This window comes from Calypte anna, chromosome Z (assembly GCF_003957555.1).
Source record: "Calypte anna isolate BGI_N300 chromosome Z, bCalAnn1_v1.p, whole genome shotgun sequence".
Lineage (NCBI taxonomy): Eukaryota > Metazoa > Chordata > Aves > Apodiformes > Trochilidae > Calypte > Calypte anna.
In genome coordinates, this window is record NC_044274.1 from 21,008,408 (window position 1) to 21,026,854 (window position 18,447).

General features: G+C 37.0%; 1 protein-coding gene across 2 annotated transcripts in view; it reads left to right on the forward strand.

Moving 5' to 3' along the window:
- The window catches only part of KIF2A (kinesin family member 2A), a 54,759-nt gene that overhangs the window by 21,280 nt on the left and 15,032 nt on the right, over positions 1 to 18,447 (forward strand). For both annotated transcript variants that reach the window (XM_030467689.1, XM_030467690.1), the window contains exons 6-15: positions 457 to 557; positions 3,015 to 3,110; positions 3,925 to 3,979; positions 7,281 to 7,443; positions 10,652 to 10,742; positions 10,894 to 10,957; positions 11,397 to 11,488; positions 11,721 to 11,863; positions 12,415 to 12,619; positions 13,365 to 13,475. In XM_030467689.1, the coding sequence (XP_030323549.1) occupies positions 457 to 557; positions 3,015 to 3,110; positions 3,925 to 3,979; positions 7,281 to 7,443; positions 10,652 to 10,742; positions 10,894 to 10,957; positions 11,397 to 11,488; positions 11,721 to 11,863; positions 12,415 to 12,619; positions 13,365 to 13,475 (1,121 nt within the window). The remainder of the gene's footprint in view (positions 1 to 456; positions 558 to 3,014; positions 3,111 to 3,924; positions 3,980 to 7,280; positions 7,444 to 10,651; positions 10,743 to 10,893; positions 10,958 to 11,396; positions 11,489 to 11,720; positions 11,864 to 12,414; positions 12,620 to 13,364; positions 13,476 to 18,447) is intronic.

Genomic DNA, 18,447 nt, shown 5'->3' on the forward strand with positions numbered 1-18,447 from the left:
CGCAGTTGTCTGTAGGCTTCCTTGGAGAAGCTTTTGCAGAGACGTGTGGCTAAACAGATGTTTACTTCTGTCATAGTTGTGCTAGTATCTGGAATTTTTTTTTTGAACCATGGTACTGTTGGGTTTTTTTGTTTTTTTGTTTTTTTTTTAATTTGCCTGGGCTTTCTTTTAATTAAAACCAAGAGATCACATGTATCTGTCCAAGGGTCATTTTCCTTACATTTTTGGTCATGCAATTATTGTTCCATTGCCATTATTTTTTCCTAGTTTATTTACTTTATAAATTTTAGAAATTAAATTGCCATTATTATTCTGTGCTCATTTCCTTGAATAGATAGTTGATATAAATAGATGCATTCTAACTATTGAAAAAGTAATATAATTGAAATTTTACAGAGTATATGCTAAATTTATGCAACATACTGAAAATATTTTAAAATTGTCATTTTCTTCAAGCACGTAGAAAATCTAATTGTGTAAAAGAGGTTGAAAAACTGCAAGAGAAACGTGAAAAAAGAAGGTTACAGCAGCAAGAACTTAGAGAAAAAAGAGCTCAGGTTTGTATTTTTAGCTTGGATGGATAACATGTCAGCAAGAGAAGATAATTGCAAAATTACTGTGATTTTTTCAGTCTTTAGTAATTTTTATGAACTCTAATCTTAAAAATTAAGTGTTTTCATTCTTACATAAGTTTCATAAATATTTTGGTGCTTTCTTACATTACTCTCATAACTTACTATTTTATACTGTTTTCCCCCTCTTTTTCTTCCTACAAAAATAATTACTTAAAATTGGTTTTCTTGCTGTGTGTTCCTTAAAGAGCAACTACTGATGATAGCTACTTCTTATGGAAAATCTGTTGTTGAAAATAACCAAACTTTCAGCTGTTACTCTACAGGAGGTACTAAAATATTATGATTAATTGTTCTTTATGGTCTTTGATGCTTTGTGGGAGATATTTTTGTGGCTCAAGTTTGAACAATGTATTTAAGATTTTTTTCTATAAACTTGTCTATATGTTTGTAGTTTAGCTTTGCATCATGTGAGCCTTTTGACAGCAAGTTTTTATAAACTTGGGTGAGAGAAATGAAGTTGCTAATCCTGTGAGAAAAATCTCTTAATATTAAATGACTTTCTGTCACAGTATTGTAAAAGCTTTTGCAGATCTAGCAGTGTGATCTTGTTGGCAGCTCTGTGTGTATGTGTTAGTGTCTCTAAAGAAATACTACCGAGCCACTACTGACAGAAGTACCTACCACCAACAAGTAAATAATTCGGGCAATTTACATCATGGTTTAATGATATTTCTAAGTTGACGTAAAATCACCTATGTTGAATCTTAATTTCCATTAATTTCCACAAATGCAAAACATGCCTATATGTTTAGGGGACATGTATTTTTTGCTTTATGTATGAAAATGTGGTACTACACCTAAAATATTCTTTTTATTGCTTTTGTGAAGACTGCCTTTGTGTCTGTGTATTAAACTTCTGTATCATAGAATCATGGAATGGTTTGGGTTGGAAAGGATCTTATAAAAGGTCCTCTAGTCCATCCCCACTGCAGGGACAACATCAACCAGACCAGGTTGCTCAGAGCCCCATCCAATCTCACTTTGAATGTTTCCACACATGGGGTGCCTGCCACCTCTCTGGGCAACTTGTGCCAATGTCTCACAACCCTCACTGTAAAAAACTTCTTTCTTTCTCCAGTATGAGGAAGCTCTGTTCGCCTTGGTGATGTGTATGTATCTTTGCTTCAGATTGCTTTGTGTATTTTGTTGTTGTTGTGAAATGCAGCAACGATTAGCCAGGCACTGAGCAAGACCTTTAAACAGGGTTTTAAAAAGATTAAGGCAGACATTTTTTCCATAATAAGCAATAGCCCTTTCTGGACATTAGAAGGAAACATTTCAGCAGTAATACATTTTGTATGGACTTACAGTTTTTAGTTCACTGTAGTCAGGGTGAAGGTCATCAAGGTACAGTCAGCTCCAGGGCAGTTTCATCTTAGGAGAGTACCTTCTGTGCCACAGGTGCAGATATTCAGCTTGTTAACCCCAATGTAGCACTTCCTAACAGTGTCTACGCATGTTTTCACAACCAGCAGTGATCCAAAGGGAATTCTGTGTCACTTATGGGGAGCCATGCAAAGCTTAAAAAGGTCTGAGCACCAGAGGGGACTTCCTATGCATGGCATCAGCATCGTGTCATGAAATGGTATAGAAAGGACATTTGGGCAGTTTAACAGATCAGCTCACAATAGGCTCAGACTTAGCAAGGCTTGGAGGAGGCACCATCCAGGGCCTGTTACATGTCCATTTGCTCCAATACCGATGGCTCCAGCTTTAAGAACAGGAGGACTTCTGAGCCTGGGTTTAGCCTACTGTGTTTCATTCCCTCTGCTTTTTGCGGGGGCTCAGACTTGGAAGAGTTTCCAGCGCATCTGGGAAACTGTAGGAGTTAACTCAGGGCCAGTGGTAGGACTGATGTCCTTTAGCCAACTTGGGTGCAGCAGGGTTGTGTTTAGAGCAACAGGGGTGCCTGCACTGTCTTCTGCAGTCTGTTTTATGCCTGTGTAATGGAGCGTATCCCCCTGGATCCCTTCCTCAGATTGAGAAACATTTACTGTATACACTGGGGTTACATGGTAGTTCAGAGGTGTTTTCTGAGTATGAAGGTTCTGTCAAAGGCAGGCATAATTTCTCTTCTTGAGTAGAATGTTTATAAATCCTTAGTTAAAAAGAATTTTCTATTACTTGCAGCCAAAAAAAAAAAATTAAATAGGAGGCATAAAACTGCTTTGCTTTATGATCTGTAAATTGGTGACATCTGAATGGAAAAATGCATTAAACTTGTACTTGAGACGTTTCTGGTGTTTTGGAAAAAAAGTAAGATTTCTTTTAATGTATATTTTACTTTTTTTTTAAAAAAAAGAAAGGAAAAAGAAGATACTGAAGTTAATCCATTTAGGGAGAAAACTATGTTTTAAAAATTGTTGCTTACTTCCCTAGGATGTTGATGCTACAAATCCAAATTATGAAATTATGTGCATGATAAGAGACTTCAGGGGAAGTTTGGATTATAGACCACTGACCACTGCAGATCCTGTAAGTACCCAAGGAACATGGAATTTTTTTATCCTTCTATATTTTTGCTATTTGTTTTCATTTTTTTCAATGTATACTTGTCTGTAAACATGAAAAATAGTCAAAGATATTTAAATGACATAACGTAACAAACACTTTTTTATGTGTCTAGGACTTTCAGTAACTACTAGTTTTAGTGTCAGTAGATTAATAAAAAATCTGTGTTATAAGGAACTATTCATGCAGTTTGCACAGGCCCACCTTCACAGTCTGTTGAGGTCCCCTCGGTGTGCTCACTGCACCACACAGCTTGATGTAATCAGCAGACTTGCTGAGATTGTATTTTATTCCGCTGCCCATGACACTGATAAAGATTTAAAGCAACTCTAGTTCAAATATCAACTCTTGAGGAATACCACTCGTCACTGGTCTCCTCTTGGATGTTGAGCAATCATGACTCTTGAGTGCAACCATCTGGCCAATTCCTTATCCATCAGGTGACCCATCTGTTAAGTTCATGTCTCCAATTTAGAGACAGAGATGTACAGGACAGTATCGTATGCTTTGCACAAGACCAGGCAGATGTTGTCAGATGCTCTTCCCTTATCCACCAACTCTGTAACCCCACTGTAAAAGGCCACCAAATAATGCCTAGTTCTCCCTTTTGGGTTCTTGGCTATTGTGCAGACACAAAGGGCTTCTGCATGATCAGATGTCTTGTTGTCTTGGAAAGTTCTCTTTGTTTAAAAGATTCGCTAATTGAGTAAAGAACAGAAGTAAAATAAAGTAAAATGGAATGAGGGTGTAGTTCACTGAAAGATTATTTCCTTTGCAGATTGATGAGCACAGGATATGTGTTTGTGTACGAAAACGACCACTCAATAAAAAAGGTATCGAACACTTAAGATTTTGCTAATATTGTTTCACTGAAATGCTGCTTCTGGAAGTAGTATTATGTATTTTAAAGTGATGTAGAAATACTGATTGAAGATGAAACTCTGTTACATTAGACAATATGTGTGTTGTACCCAGAAAATTTCATAGTCTTAGAAACTGCATAGAGATGGGGGGACAAGTAATTCAACTATCACCATTTCATGGGCTGAGAGCTGAGGTGCAGAGAGACTCAAATTTTAATTTTTTTTCCAAGGTCATCTAGGATGTAATTCGTTTATCTGGGAATTAATTCTACTTTTATTTTTCCATATTTGTACATTGCACTAGGATCATCAATCTTTTACTGTCATTTACATTCATTTTCTGAGCAGAGAGCTACCCAATGAAAACGTCACTACACATTTTTGTGTGTGCATTTTTATACTTTCAAGTATATCAGACATCAGAGAAGCATTTCAGTCTAAAATGCTAATGCCTTATGACAAGTGAGGTGACCAAGCATGTCCAAGCCATCCTCAACAGGGCTAGTGGGTTACAGAGAAACTGTAAATTTGTATCCCCTGGAGTTGCTGCTCAGGACTGGGCAAGATACCTTGGGGCATACGAAGTGCCACTGAAAAATTACTAGGGTCTAGAATGACTCCCCAGTGACTTTTTGCTATAGTTGATTAATATTACAACATTTCTTCTTGTTCCGTGTTCATGAGACTGAAGTCTGTATTAAAAAAAAAAAAAGTTTAGGTTTTCAGCTCCCATTAAATTCCAGTCTTCCAATGAAATTCTCTACTTTCAGTGAGAAATTAAGAATGCAAATGGGATAAAGCCTGCCTGAATCTAGTGCTTAAGCAAGATGACTTCTGTTTTGAAAGATGTTTCCTTCTCTTTCTATTACATTTTGTTCAGCTAAAGGACTCAAAAGAACACTGGTCTGACACTAAAACAGCATGGTATGCATTTGTTGGTTTTGTACTGTCAGAACTACACATCGAGGATTATCTGGAGTATATCCAAATGAAAATGGGAGAATTGTGTGGGAGAGGAAAAACATATTGATACCAGTATATAGTTAGGTTTTGTCTTATTTTTTCTCCTCTGTGTTGCCACTTCCCCTACTTTGCTTTATATTTTTTTCCTCATTTTTACTGTTATTATTCTCTATATTATTTTTTTATTCTCTGTATTTTTTTTCTTTTATTATCTAGAAATAATGCATAATCTCAAAAACTGGATAACTGAAACTATTTTGTACAACATATTTATACTTAATAAGGACATTCAACATGTGATTGAATGCATGCAACTGATTGCAGTAGAATCTCTGTTTCACCAGTGGAAGTTATCTTTGTATCTAATAAAATATGAAAAACTTAGAAGGGCATAGAAATCTGATACGTTATTGGGAAATGTCGCCTTTTACCTGCGCTGAAGATGGACAAAGTGAAATTACAGTAAATGATAGCAAGTTGTCATGGGGCATAAGTTGGTTGGTACATTCAGATGTAGGATTTGATTTTGTGTAAGTTGCATATTTTAAGTATTAGTAGTTTGGTGGTATTAAAAAAAAGAGCTCAGAGGTATTTTTATAGGGAGGTGAGTGTCTAAGTAAAAATGAGGTTGGTACTAAAGTTATTCAGCATTTTTCAGAATAAGCTGCAATAAAAAGTTATTAATGAAGTAATCTATGCAGAATATGAACCACAGAGGTAATCTAGTAATCATGATATCATCTTCTGAAACCACACACTTCACTGTGCTTCTCCTTTCACATTTTAAAGTTCAAGAATATAAAAGAATGGAAGAGAAATAAATAAAATAGCTTATTTCATCAGTCCCACCAACACAAAATTACTACCAAAATGCTTAGGTTCTCAGTATCAGTCTGTGTATTGACTTTGCAAGAAATAGATGTTTCCGACATTTTAAGGTTTTCTTTCCATCACACGTTTATAATTGAGAAATATGTGGTGGTTTTCAGGGGCACTGTTCCAAATTTTCATCAGGAAGGAATGTAGATAATCATAAAAAGTAGGTGGGAGCAGGTAAATGCATTATTCCAAACAATCATTTAACAAAAATCAGCTTTGCTTAGTCTGAAGAGATTTTGCTGCAGAGTTGTCCTTCATATATCTCTTTTCACTGCTGTTCTTTCTTTCATCTCTGTGATTACTGCAGAATAATTGCTTTTTATTTTATTGCATTGCAGTTGAAAAATGGATTATATAGTGTCTTGAAAGCATATTTCTCTTGGTGTGTAATATCATGCAATGGTAACCAATGGTAATGTTTGATCAGTATGTTAACAGATTGAAAGATTCTATCTGATTGTATAAAGCCACATAAAATTTTTGAACTGTATGCCTGAAGAAGTTTTACATAGGATTGCAAGTAGGACACGTTAGGATCCTGACCGTACACAAAAAGGATCTTTATTTTTGTGCATATCATGCATCACTGGGTTCTGTGTTTTGCTGACTAATCTCTCACACAACAATTAGCAATAAATTGTAATGTTGTTTAGTAATTATAAGCTAGGAACTCACTATTGAAATCACATTTTTGTTCATTCTTAGTGATAGGAAGGATCTTTAGCTTTTTCAACTTTTTCTTCTTACAAAGGTGGTTTTTATAAATATTTTTCTTTTAAAGAAATTCTATATTAACGGTGTATACTTTCAGGTTCCAGGAGCAATACACAAATGAAAGTGTCTGTATAGACTGAAAGCATTTTTTTTTCTTTTTGAAAGCTGTCTATGTATGACCGCAACATTAAAGATCTAGGGAAAGTAAAAGGTTATTTTTCAAATAAATCAGATTATCATAAGGTCACAAATTTAATTGCGGTTTTAAGTTTGACACTACAAGCAGTGTAGAACTTCAGTGTTCAGTTTCTCCAGTGGAACTCCAGTTATGTATAAAAACTCAACTGATAGGGCAGTAAAGTGTAAAACAGTATAAATGTCCTAAGGAAAAAGAATGCCATGGAAACTGTTCTTACAGAATGCATAACAAGCTACAGTGATAGTGCTGTAATTAACTATCTTAGTTTTTCTGTTCAGTCTTGTTCAGCCTCTCTCTAATTTCTACCAAGTGGTAGGGTAGGATCACTAGACTTTCAAAATGAAATCTCTTATGTAGCATATTACTATCTCAGTATCATCAGAAGCCAAAATCCATTGCAGCGTTGTTCCTTGGAGGAGCTGTGTTATCTGAGATGTTTTGAGTGTAAACAATGAAAAAATGTAAAAAATAATGAAATGTTGCTAGTTAAATATATATATTTCACTTATTTTATAGAAACTTTAATGAAAGACCTTGATGTAATAACAATTCCTAGTAAAGATGTTGTGATGGTACATGAACCAAAACAAAAGGTGGACTTAACAAGGTACCTAGAAAACCAAACTTTTCGTTTTGATTATGCCTTTGATGACACGGCTCCTAATGAAATGGTTTACAGGTATGTGTATATGGCTTTTTTTTTTTTTTTTTTTTTTCTGTTAATCTTTTTTCTCATGTTTCTCCCATGTCAATTACTGTGGGTTTACCTTGGTCATGGACTTTACTCCTGTTCTCTGTGTTACCAGATTATATATTGCTACCTCCATTCTTTTGCGTGATTACTTTTGTTTTAATTCTTTATCCTAAATTCTTCACCTGCAGTATCATCTCCACTTCCACTGACTTTTTTTCCTCCTCTCAGTCCTCCAAGCCCTTCTGCTTTTCAGGCATGTATTTCCTGCCTACTCAGCTGCTGAGTATTTGAACAACTTCATGAGCGCTTCATTTGCCTCAGAGTTATTGCTTGGTTAGTATGTGTGTAGAACCTGAAACTTGGAAGAAAAGGACCCCAACCCCAAAGAGCTTGCACTTTGAATCTAATATATTTAACAGGTGACGACAAATCTTGAGAGGGTGGCAAGAATACAAAGAAAGAAAGAAAGGTTATATCGCTTTGTGTTCCTGAGATACACAAGCCAGTTTGGCTGCTGTAACCAATCTGGCAGATAAAACACAGACGTGTGTGGAGTAATTTGCTCAATATGGTGAATCTTTTTGATTTAAAATCAACAGCAACATAGACATATCCACATTCAACCCCAAGGTATTTGGATCTCCATTTTCTCCTTTATTCTTTTGTACCACTACCACAGCTGGCAGAGAATAATGCACGCAGCACTTTCAAAAACATGTTTAAAAGTATCTTATTACCTTGTACAAGTCATTAAATGGAGTAGATAAAGTAGTAAGAAAGGTTAGACACCACAGCAAGTCATAGTCTTGATACACAGTCTAAATCCTGTGAAGCTTTCTGCAAGGAATATTTATACTGAACAGCAGTTTGAATAAGATCATTTTCCTTATGCTTGGGACGTGGTTTCCATAGCCTTAAGGAATAGTGACAAAAATATCTTAATTCTTATTTTTAATCCAGCAACTAGTAAGTGAACATTAACACTGTATCCTGTTTGGTATTGGATGCTAACATCCTGGCAGTGGATAACAGAAAATTCAAAGAATTACTATCTTGAAAATTAAAACTGCTGTTTTATGCTTGATACGATTAGGAGGACAAAGGTGGTGAAAGGAAAATCTGTGTAGTCAGTTTATGTCAAGAGAAGACTTGGTGTAAATAGAAAAGGTGTGCCTTTGGAGATACCTGTCCTGAATGGTTGTCTACTGGCAGCATCTTTTCTGAGAAATACTGAGGAGTTGCAGGAGATGGATGTTTGCCTCTTGCAATAGTTCTGCTTAAAAAAACAGTTCTCTTTGCTGTTATTTATCATTGTGAGCATGGTGTTCAACTATGAGGGGTGTGTTTGGCATACAGTATTGTTATATTTTTGTATTCAGTTTCTTCTGGGAAATTTTTATCACATTACAGCATAAGTGGTAATATGGGCAATATGGGCAGATACTGAAAGGTGTTATGTAGAAAAAGTAAATCTCTAGTCTGTGTAGCAGCACAGGCTATTTGCTTCTCGTAGGGCACAATATTATTATATTATATATTATATTATTATGTGAAGGGGAATCTGCTTCAGTGCCTCTTGTAATAATAGAAATAAGAGCAAGCTACATATTGTCATCTGTTGCCACCCCAGTTGGGTCACGCTGGGGAAAAAACTAGTGTGGTAATTAATTCCAGTTTTCTCCAGTACCCTAAAGTAACTCACTGCATTTCTATACTGAAAAATGTTATTCAGTTTGAAGAAAAACTCATTCTTGCTATTATAATAATTATTATTGCTATTTACTACTATTTTATTTCAGTTGTATTTCGAGTATTTCTGGATTTACTTCTATAAGCAGCAACACTGAGTTGCAAGTTTTCTTTAATATTAAAACACACACACTAGTTTGAATGGGTATGCTTTTTGAATTTTGAAGAACCATAGTTTACATTTCTGAAAAAGGAAGATGGCAAAGAAGTAGAAGTAAAGTTTTGACTTTGCCCCATTTGGAGCTGTATGATGCTTTATGAATTATATATTATTATTATATTTTATAAATGAGAAAACTAGATACTTTCCATCTCAATTAAACAGATAAAATGGAGTGTGCTGGGTATAGGCTTTGTGAAATACACCAAATTATGGGAATATAATTTTCAGGACAGAGGAAGTCTGTGTCTAAAGAAAGGAAAAAACGAAGAATATGGCTGGTCAAAATTAATCTCTGATATATATTTTAATGAAAATGAAAATTCACTATACATTTAACAGATTTTTGCATAACCCTTGGTTGCTCAATGGCTCCGTCTTACCCAGATTATTTTTTTAAGTGAACTTGTGTTTGTTCCAAAGTGGAATGGAAGGAGATTGTAACTCCTCAGTGTTTCTGATACCAATTGTTCCTGTTTCTGTCACTTAATGCTACTTCATGTATAAGCACCTAGAAAAAGTTTAGAAAGCAAGATTTTGCAGAGAGACTCTCACCTTCATTGGTAAATCTCTCTTAGGCTCTCTTAAGCTTTTGGAGTTTTTCATGAAAGAGTAGTGATGAGCAGCTTAAGTAAGAGTAATAATTGTAATAATTGTATACTTTTAGAAGTTAATATTCTGAATTAGAAAAATTATAATTTGGATAATATTTTAACTGGCAAATAATACATATGGGATAACAAATTTTTTTTCCATTCTGAAGAGATTTGGTATGTATTTTCTTGAGATTTTTCTCAGTATGTATATGTTCTCAAAATGTAAAGATGTACAATATTTTGGCCACCTGTCTTCTAACTTTAATTTTGGTAGCTGATTGGGGAAATTAAAAAAACACATCCAAAACCAAAACCATAGCAGAATTTTAGTATTGGCAAAACCTAAGTATCTGCTCCACTGTCCTACTTCCATGTCTTCTAATGCAGTCTTTTCTAGGGAGCTCCAAAGTCCATATAGAAAGCTGTGCTGTGTTGTATCATTGAAACAAGAACATTTTTTTCTTAGAGTTAATAAAAAAAATAATATTGTTATCTGATTGATTGGGGTATTTTAATGTCCTAGAGCTGATAGTCTCTGTAGTTCAGTAATTAATGTGGAGATGCCCTTTGGCCATTCAAAGTACAGGACCAGCTGTATCACTTCTGGCCTTAAAATTTATAGCATCCTTGTGCCAGTGGCATCTTAAACTACTCAGTTTCTTAAGTTCTGTTGATTTTTGCATTTAAGGTTTACAGCTCGACCATTAGTGGAGACTATATTTGAAAGAGGAATGGCCACTTGTTTTGCATATGGGCAAACAGGCAGTGGGAAAACCCATGTAAGTATTTTTTCTACATGTCATCAATACAATTCTTTTTATGTATGATATTCTTAGATAAATTCTAGTAAGTAAAAAATTCATAAGTTACAATTTTGTGATCTTTATAGTGTGCTTTTGTCTTTTTTTGTCTTTTGCTTTTTGAATTTAGACTATGGGTGGTGACTTTTCAGGAAAGAATCAAGATTGTTCTAAAGGAATATATGCACTTGCAGGTGAGATTTTATTGGTCTATTGGCTTTTTGCAGTGTAGTTGAGATTGATGTGTTTTCTGCTCCCTGTCATACAAATATAAGACGCTACATATATTGCATTATAGTAGAGCTTTGTTAATGTCAAAAGTGGTTCCTAGATGCATAGTCTTCATGCAGTAAAGCAATGTATATATTGATAACTTTAAAAAGATTTAGTAAATATAACAAAATAAAGATATTAAATATAAACAAAATAAAGATGTTTAAGTCTATAATTTTGCAGTCTCTGATGTAATGTGGCTATTTAAATGTCAGTGTTTTAGACTTAGCTTACTGACCCTATCTGGTTAGAGTTGAAAAGTGTAAGAGATGCTGTGATATAGACTGTTATGTATTAGTGAGTCTTCACTAAATGAAAATGCATAGGATATTTCTTTTCACACTCAAAATGTATTCACAGCTCGAGATGTCTTCTTAATGCTAAAGAAGCCAAATTATAAGAAGTTAGAACTTCAAGTATATGCAACATTTTTCGAGATATACAGTGGTAAAGTAAGTACCTGGTCTTTCTCTAAAGGAACCCTTTCACGAATGACATTTTGAGCTTCATGTGTAAAATATTTTTTTCCTTTTTGTACTGAAAGCTTTCTTTTAAGTTAAGTCTTCACACTTCCCTTACAGTCATGTTTTTTTCCATGGAATGCTTTGCATATTTTGAGATGGGATTTGAAACAAAAGTGTTTTAAAGCAGCTCTTTAACTGTTTGTTTCCCTACTCCCCAAAGGTTTTTGACTTGTTGAACAGGAAGACAAAATTAAGAGTGTTAGAAGATGGTAAACAGCAAGTCCAGGTGGTGGGATTACAGGAACGGGAAGTCAAATGCGTGGAAGATGTTCTTAAGCTTATTGAAATAGGCAACAGTTGCAGGTATTTCCATTAGCTTCCACCAGTTTTATAATGCATATTAAAGAACCAGTTGAAGATTTTTTGGGGGTGTTCTTTATAATGATGGGTTTATAATACACAGTGGAATTTTTAATGATATTGTTTGCAAGTGAGGAATCTCACTACCTTTTAGATAAACATACTAAAGCTTCTCTGGCTCCTAGAGAAAAATAAGAACTGATTTTTCTACAGGAACTGCGTGCATTATATAACCAGTTTACTGACTTAAATTCACATGTAAGATCTTTGATAATCTGAAATATTGAAGGTCTGATTCTGCTTGCTTTTAAAAGGGAGGTAAAATGCTATTGATCTCCTCTCTCTGTTTGAAGAGGTGGGGAAAGGTGGAATTGTGCTATGTACATCAATTTATTAGTGTATCTTTAGTATCCACAAGAACTTTAGACATGCTGTCAACAGACCTAAGAAAAAACAGAACACTGCCTTGAAAAGTCTGACATTCTGAAGCTGGTGTGTTTAACATGTAAGGTCCTTCTCCTGCTCATATGTGCTTCCCTTCTTTTTATTTAAAGGACATCTGGCCAGACATCTGCAAATGCACACTCATCTCGAAGCCATGCAGTGTTTCAGATTATTCTCAGAAGGAAAGGGAAATTGCATGGTAAATTTTCTCTGATTGATTTGGCTGGCAATGAAAGAGGAGCAGATACTTCAAGTGCAGATAGGCAGACACGACTGGAAGGTGCGGAAATTAACAAGAGCCTTTTAGCACTCAAGGTAACTGAAATACTTCCATTGCCTTTGAGTAGGTGGAAGCCATAATAATAATATCTATTAAAGTGAGTGTTTTTGCAGGCTTTGCTTGTCTATGTTTTCTAATGATGTGACAGGTAAAATAGAGTACTGATTTTTCCTCTAAATGCATGAAGGAGCGCTTAGTGATTACCAAGTAGAAACATTGCAGAAACACTGCGTTACGGAGTTGTGTGTAGTTATAAAAAAAAAAAAAAAAAAAAGGCACAAGAGATCCCCAGTGGCTGAAATTGAAGACTTTTCGGATATGTATCTAAAATGGGAGGACAGGTTAATTACTTTGGTAGTTGTACCAAATTGTGGGTACTGCTTTTAATTGATAGAGTTTGCATATCCATACTGCTTCTGCTGACAGAGGTTGTAGATGATTCAGGCCTTTGCAGCTGATAATGAGAAATAATTGTTATTCTGGATATTTAACAACAACACTGACTTTTGTTTTATTGTTGGATACAGCAGATGTAAGCATTTTGGATAAGATTCAGAAAGTGTTTAGGCTTCTGAGTCCTTTTTAAGCTGCTACCTCTCTACTGAACTTAATAGGAGGTAAAAGCCTAACACTTTTTGAATCCAAGCTTTTGTGAATTGTAATGATATTTTAGGGGACATCAATATAACTAAAGTATGTGTTTTCTGATTTGGAGTTGCATTTGTATTATATATATTCAACCCATGTTAAAATTAATGCATAAACCTGCTTGTTCTTTAGGAGTGCATTAGAGCCTTAGGCCGAAATAAACCTCATACACCCTTCAGAGCAAGTAAACTTACTCAGGTGTTAAGAGATTCATTCATAGGAGAAAACTCCCGTACCTGTATGGTAAGTGGTTTGGTTAACTCTTCTAATAATTACAATGAGAAAAGACACTGGGAAATTATGCTTTTGTGTTTAAAATGGGTGTCTTGTTAGTGGCTGTGTGTTGGACTTCAGTTTCTCCACTATCTGACAGTGTATGTGGAGTGTGACTTTCTGCAGAGACATTTCAGATAACTTGCTCCCTTCTTACTTTTTAGTGGCTTTTCATATTGCTTGTTCTGTTTTTCTAGCGAGGCATCTCAGGCTAGGCTTGAGAAGTTTTTTTTGTCTCTCTGTAAGTGTTTATTAATATCTTTATGAGAGTATTTAACTGACTCAGATTTTTGCAAGAGGTCGTGTAGAGTGGAAGTACAGTGAGTGATGATCTTTAAATGAGACAAATTTAATGTTTTGCCTAAAGCATCACAATATGCTCTGGGCTGTTGAGAGAGGAAGTAGTTGGGATAGATAGGATGCATACCCAGTGTATGTGTACATACTGTATACATACAGAGTACAGTGTATGAATGTGCATTTGCATGAGTATGAAAACAGAATTCTGTCAGATAGTGGAAAGGACAGATAAAAGCACTCGTACAGCTTGCTTCATTCATGCAGCCTTAATATTTCTACCTATTGAAAATGTAAACTCTCTGCATTGGACACTCAGTACTAGGCTTTTTAGTTTTGATTACTTTTAGCAGATTAGAGGCCAGAGTAGTCTGCAGACCACAGGAGGAAGACCATGGTGCTAGGGCAGCCTAATCTTCCCTTTAGCTATTATGCATGGTTCTTATTTGAAAATGGTGGTAAACTAGCTTTTTGTATTATTTTTTTTCTCCTTCAGTTTGCTGATGAAAAGACAGGATAGTTTTCTTTACACTGAGATAACTGTACTGTACAGGATTGAAAAGCTAGACTGTGCCTCTCTAGCTAGTGTATCCACACTGCCAAAGAAGGTTTCAAAATATACGTGTGTTGGAAATTACTTTTCTCTACGTAGAATAATTAACATTTATGAATATTTCATGAACTTGTCATCATCACCCATACTTACTTAAAGTGCTAAGCAGCTGTCTTTGTTTAAGTGAAGCTTTTGTATTTAATTATTACTCTTCTTTCAGAGTTATCATAACATTTTTACCATATAAATGTTTGACAATGCCATTGGAAATAATCCATGATCTATGGGTGCTCAATTTCTGATAAAGCATGCATTCCTTTATTTTGTATTGCATATAGTTCTAAACTAAAGGAAAAAGTCCCCTCTGTAAGTAAGTGGAAATGAAGTTTGCAAAGTACATAGGACAGCCTCATTTTTCAGTCAGTGCTGCACTCTTGATGTGCTGCAGTGCTATACCTTTCAATCCCGAGGGTGAGAGTAAGGGGTCCCAAAAAGGCCACTGATCCCATTGAGATGGCGTATAGTCAATGTAGCCACATTCAGATTAGGGAGAATGGTAATTAACGGGTCTTAAGGATAGCTTTTTCCATCCTCATTTGGATTACTAATGAGGAAGTGACTGACAGGAAGGTTGGAGTCCTCCTGTCCTGCCTGGGCTAGACTTGTTGAGATATGAGGACATATAGTCGATGTTTGTATTCAACAGACAGAGTCTTGTGCATAGGTTCCTGTATCTTGAACAGGGTATCCATCTCCAGTGCAACTTACCTATACCAGCTCTACCTTACACACTTTGAAATGCGTGAGCAGTCCCTGGTGTGGTAGCAGTTGCTGTGTGTGTTGTACTCTGAGCACTGAAGTGATGGAGGAGGTGCACACACCTTTCATGCTAAATGAGTTTGGAAGGATTTAAGAAACTTGTATATATAAATATATGTAAACATATATTTATATCTATATTTATATACATCTATATTTATCTACCTACCTATCTATATATATATTTATGGCTTGGCTTTGCAAACAAAGATTTAAAAAGGGCTCTACCCATGCTTGCACAAGTGCTTTTGGCTGATAAGGCCAGTGCAGGATAAGCAAGTCTGGTTGCAAAAGGCATAGCAGAAAGTTTCCTGCGGCAGTACTGGCAAGGCACAGTTCTTTCTGCGCTGTCTTTTCTCCTCAAGACTGATTCTATGTGTGTTCTCAAAAGGAGGCATTCGCGTTATGGATGTGTGTCTCCATGACCTCCGACTGGAGGCCAGGGTGGACCACTGATGGCAGTCAATATGGACAAAGCTGAGGGATTGTTTCAGGGAGTCCTTGTATCTCCTCTCTGGGGCTTCTCTGTTGTGGCAGCTGGTGGCAGGTTCACCATAGAGCACAATCTTAGGGAGGTGGTCATCCTCTATCCATGGAGACATGCCCTTCCCAGCACAGCTGCGTCCTCAGTATCATGGCCTCAATACTGGTGACCCCTGCCTGTTCAAGGACAGTAACATTGGTCACACAGTCAGTCCAGTGGATGTTTAGGACTGTACAGAGGCAGCACTGATGGAAGCATTCAAGGAGTTGCAGGTGATGGCAGTAGATGACCCATGGTTCAGACCCATATAAAACAGTAGACGGTACACTGGCTCTGTAGACATTAATCTTTTTACTTTTCTTCAGGTGTTTATTGCTCCAGACTCTTTTGTGAAGTCTTCTGAATGCTCTGTATGCCTTTGCTTATCTGTTGTCTATCTCTTTGTCAATCTTGGCATCCTAGGAAATAATGCATCCCACATAGCTGAACTGCTGGAGTTTCTTAAGCTCTGATTCGCCAATGGTGATGTGGGGATGATGGAAGTCTTCTTGTGGTGCAGACTGTTAGAGAACTTCTGTCTTCTTATGTTGACTTCCAGACCAAAAAGATCTGCAGCCTCTGCAAAGCAGGATGTTACGCACTGCAGATCTGCTTCCGTGTGAACAATGAGGGCAAAACCCCAACTTTCAGACATGGTGATTTAGGGTCTTGGTGTGGGCCTTCAGTCGCCTTAGGTTGAATAGGCTCCCATTGGTACAATATTGGATGTAAATGCCATTTTCTTCATCAAAATCTGCCATGGCCCCTTGAAGCATCGTGCTAAAGATGATTGTGAATAGAGTGGGTGTGAGAACGCAGCCTTGTTTCACACCATTGATTATTGGGAAGGATTCAGAGTGCATCACCATATCTGACTTGGCCCTGCTTATCCTCATGTAGCAGGATGATCATTTTGAGGAACTTGGGGGGACATCCCAGTCGTTCCAAGATTTGCCACAGGCCCTTTCTACTCACAGTGTCAAAAGCTTTAGTGAGGTCAATGAATGTCACGTAAAGACCTTTGTTCTGTTCCTTACACTTCTCTTGAAGTTCTCTGAGAACAAATACCATGCCTGTGGTACTCCTATTGGCTCCGAAACCACATTGGCTTTTGGGTAGAACTTCCCCTGCTATAGCAGGTACTAGTCTATTCAGAAGTATTCTTGCAAGGATTTTTCCAGCAATGGAGAGCAGAGTTGTACCTTGGTAGTTGGAGCAGTTTGACTTTTCTCCTTTCTTCTTGTACAGGATGATGATGACTGCATCACGGAGATCTGGTGGTAGTACACCTTGTTCCCAACAATTCACAAGGAGCTCGTGAAATTTAGCATGGGGTGCTTGGCCTCCATGCTTCCAGACTTCAGATGGGATTCCCTCAACCCCAGCTGTCTTGCCAGTTTTCAACTGTTGCACGGCCTTAAGAGTCTCTCCCAAAGTAGGGGCTATGTCCCATTCAGTTTTCACCAGTTGTTGTGTAATATGCTGAATTGCTGAGCCTTGGACTACACAGCTGGCACTGAAGAGAGTCTGATAATTTTCAGACCATCAGTTCAGGATGGAGGTTTTATCTGTGAGAAGCATTTGGCCATCTGTGCTGAGTAGCGGGCTTTGAACCTGGTGTGTGGGTACATACACTGCTTTCAGTGCTTCATAGAGCCCCCTGTCGTCACCCATAACTGTGTTAGTTCAGACTTATCTGATAGGGTGATCCACCACTTGTTCTGAATGTCTTGAAGTTTCTGTTGAAGCTTACTGCATGCAAGACAAAAGGCTGCTTTTCTTGCGTGGCAAGATGACTGCAAGGTGTGCTTGGTGAGTGGTTCTCTTCTTTGTCAACAATTTTTGGATCTCTTCGTTGTTTTCATCAGACCAGTCTTTGTTTTGCTTTGAGGAGAACCCTAGGGATTCTTCAGAGGACTGCAGGATGCTAATTTTTAATGTGCTGCCAAAGAGCTTCAGGAGAGGGATCTATGGGATGACCGAAAAGTCTAACTTGAAGGTTTACCTGGAAGTTGTTTCTTACTGTGTCTTTTTGAGGATCATTAACTTTGAGTTTCCTCCTTGGGATGCCACCCCTCTTAGGTTTGGTCTTAAAGTTGAGGGTAAGTTTGCATTGCACAAGGCAGTGATCGGTATGGTATTGCTCGGGCATGACGGACATCATGAACATTTCTCTGGCACACTAAGGCATAGTCACTGAGCTGCCAGTGCTTGGATCAAGAATGCATCCAGGTTGTCCTCAGGCTGTCTTTCTGTTGGAAGATAGTGTTGGTGATGCTGAGCTGCTGCTCAGCATAAAGCAGCAGGAGATGTCCATTGTCATTATAGTTTTCAACACCATGCTTGCCTAGTACTCTTTTCCAGGCTTCGTAGTTCTTTCCTACTCTGGCATTGAAGTCACCTAGGATTATGGTTATGATCTTATCACCTGCAGGAACCTTTTGGGTGAGACAGCACAGGTCAGTGTAGAATTTGACTTTTTCTGCATGGTCAGCTTGGAGGGTTGGGGCAAATATACTGAAGAGAACAACACGTTGCTTGTTGCATAGTGGGAAGTGTAAAGAAATAAGGTGACTGGAATGACCTGTCCGCAGATTTTCAAGTTTGGAGGTGATGGGTTTTTTAATCATGAAGCCAACTCCTGAGAAATGTCTTTTGGTTTTGGGTTTGTCTGACCAATAGCGTGTGTAGCCACTACCATGTTCTCTAAGACTGCCTTCCTCATCAAGACGAACTTCAGCAATGTCGAT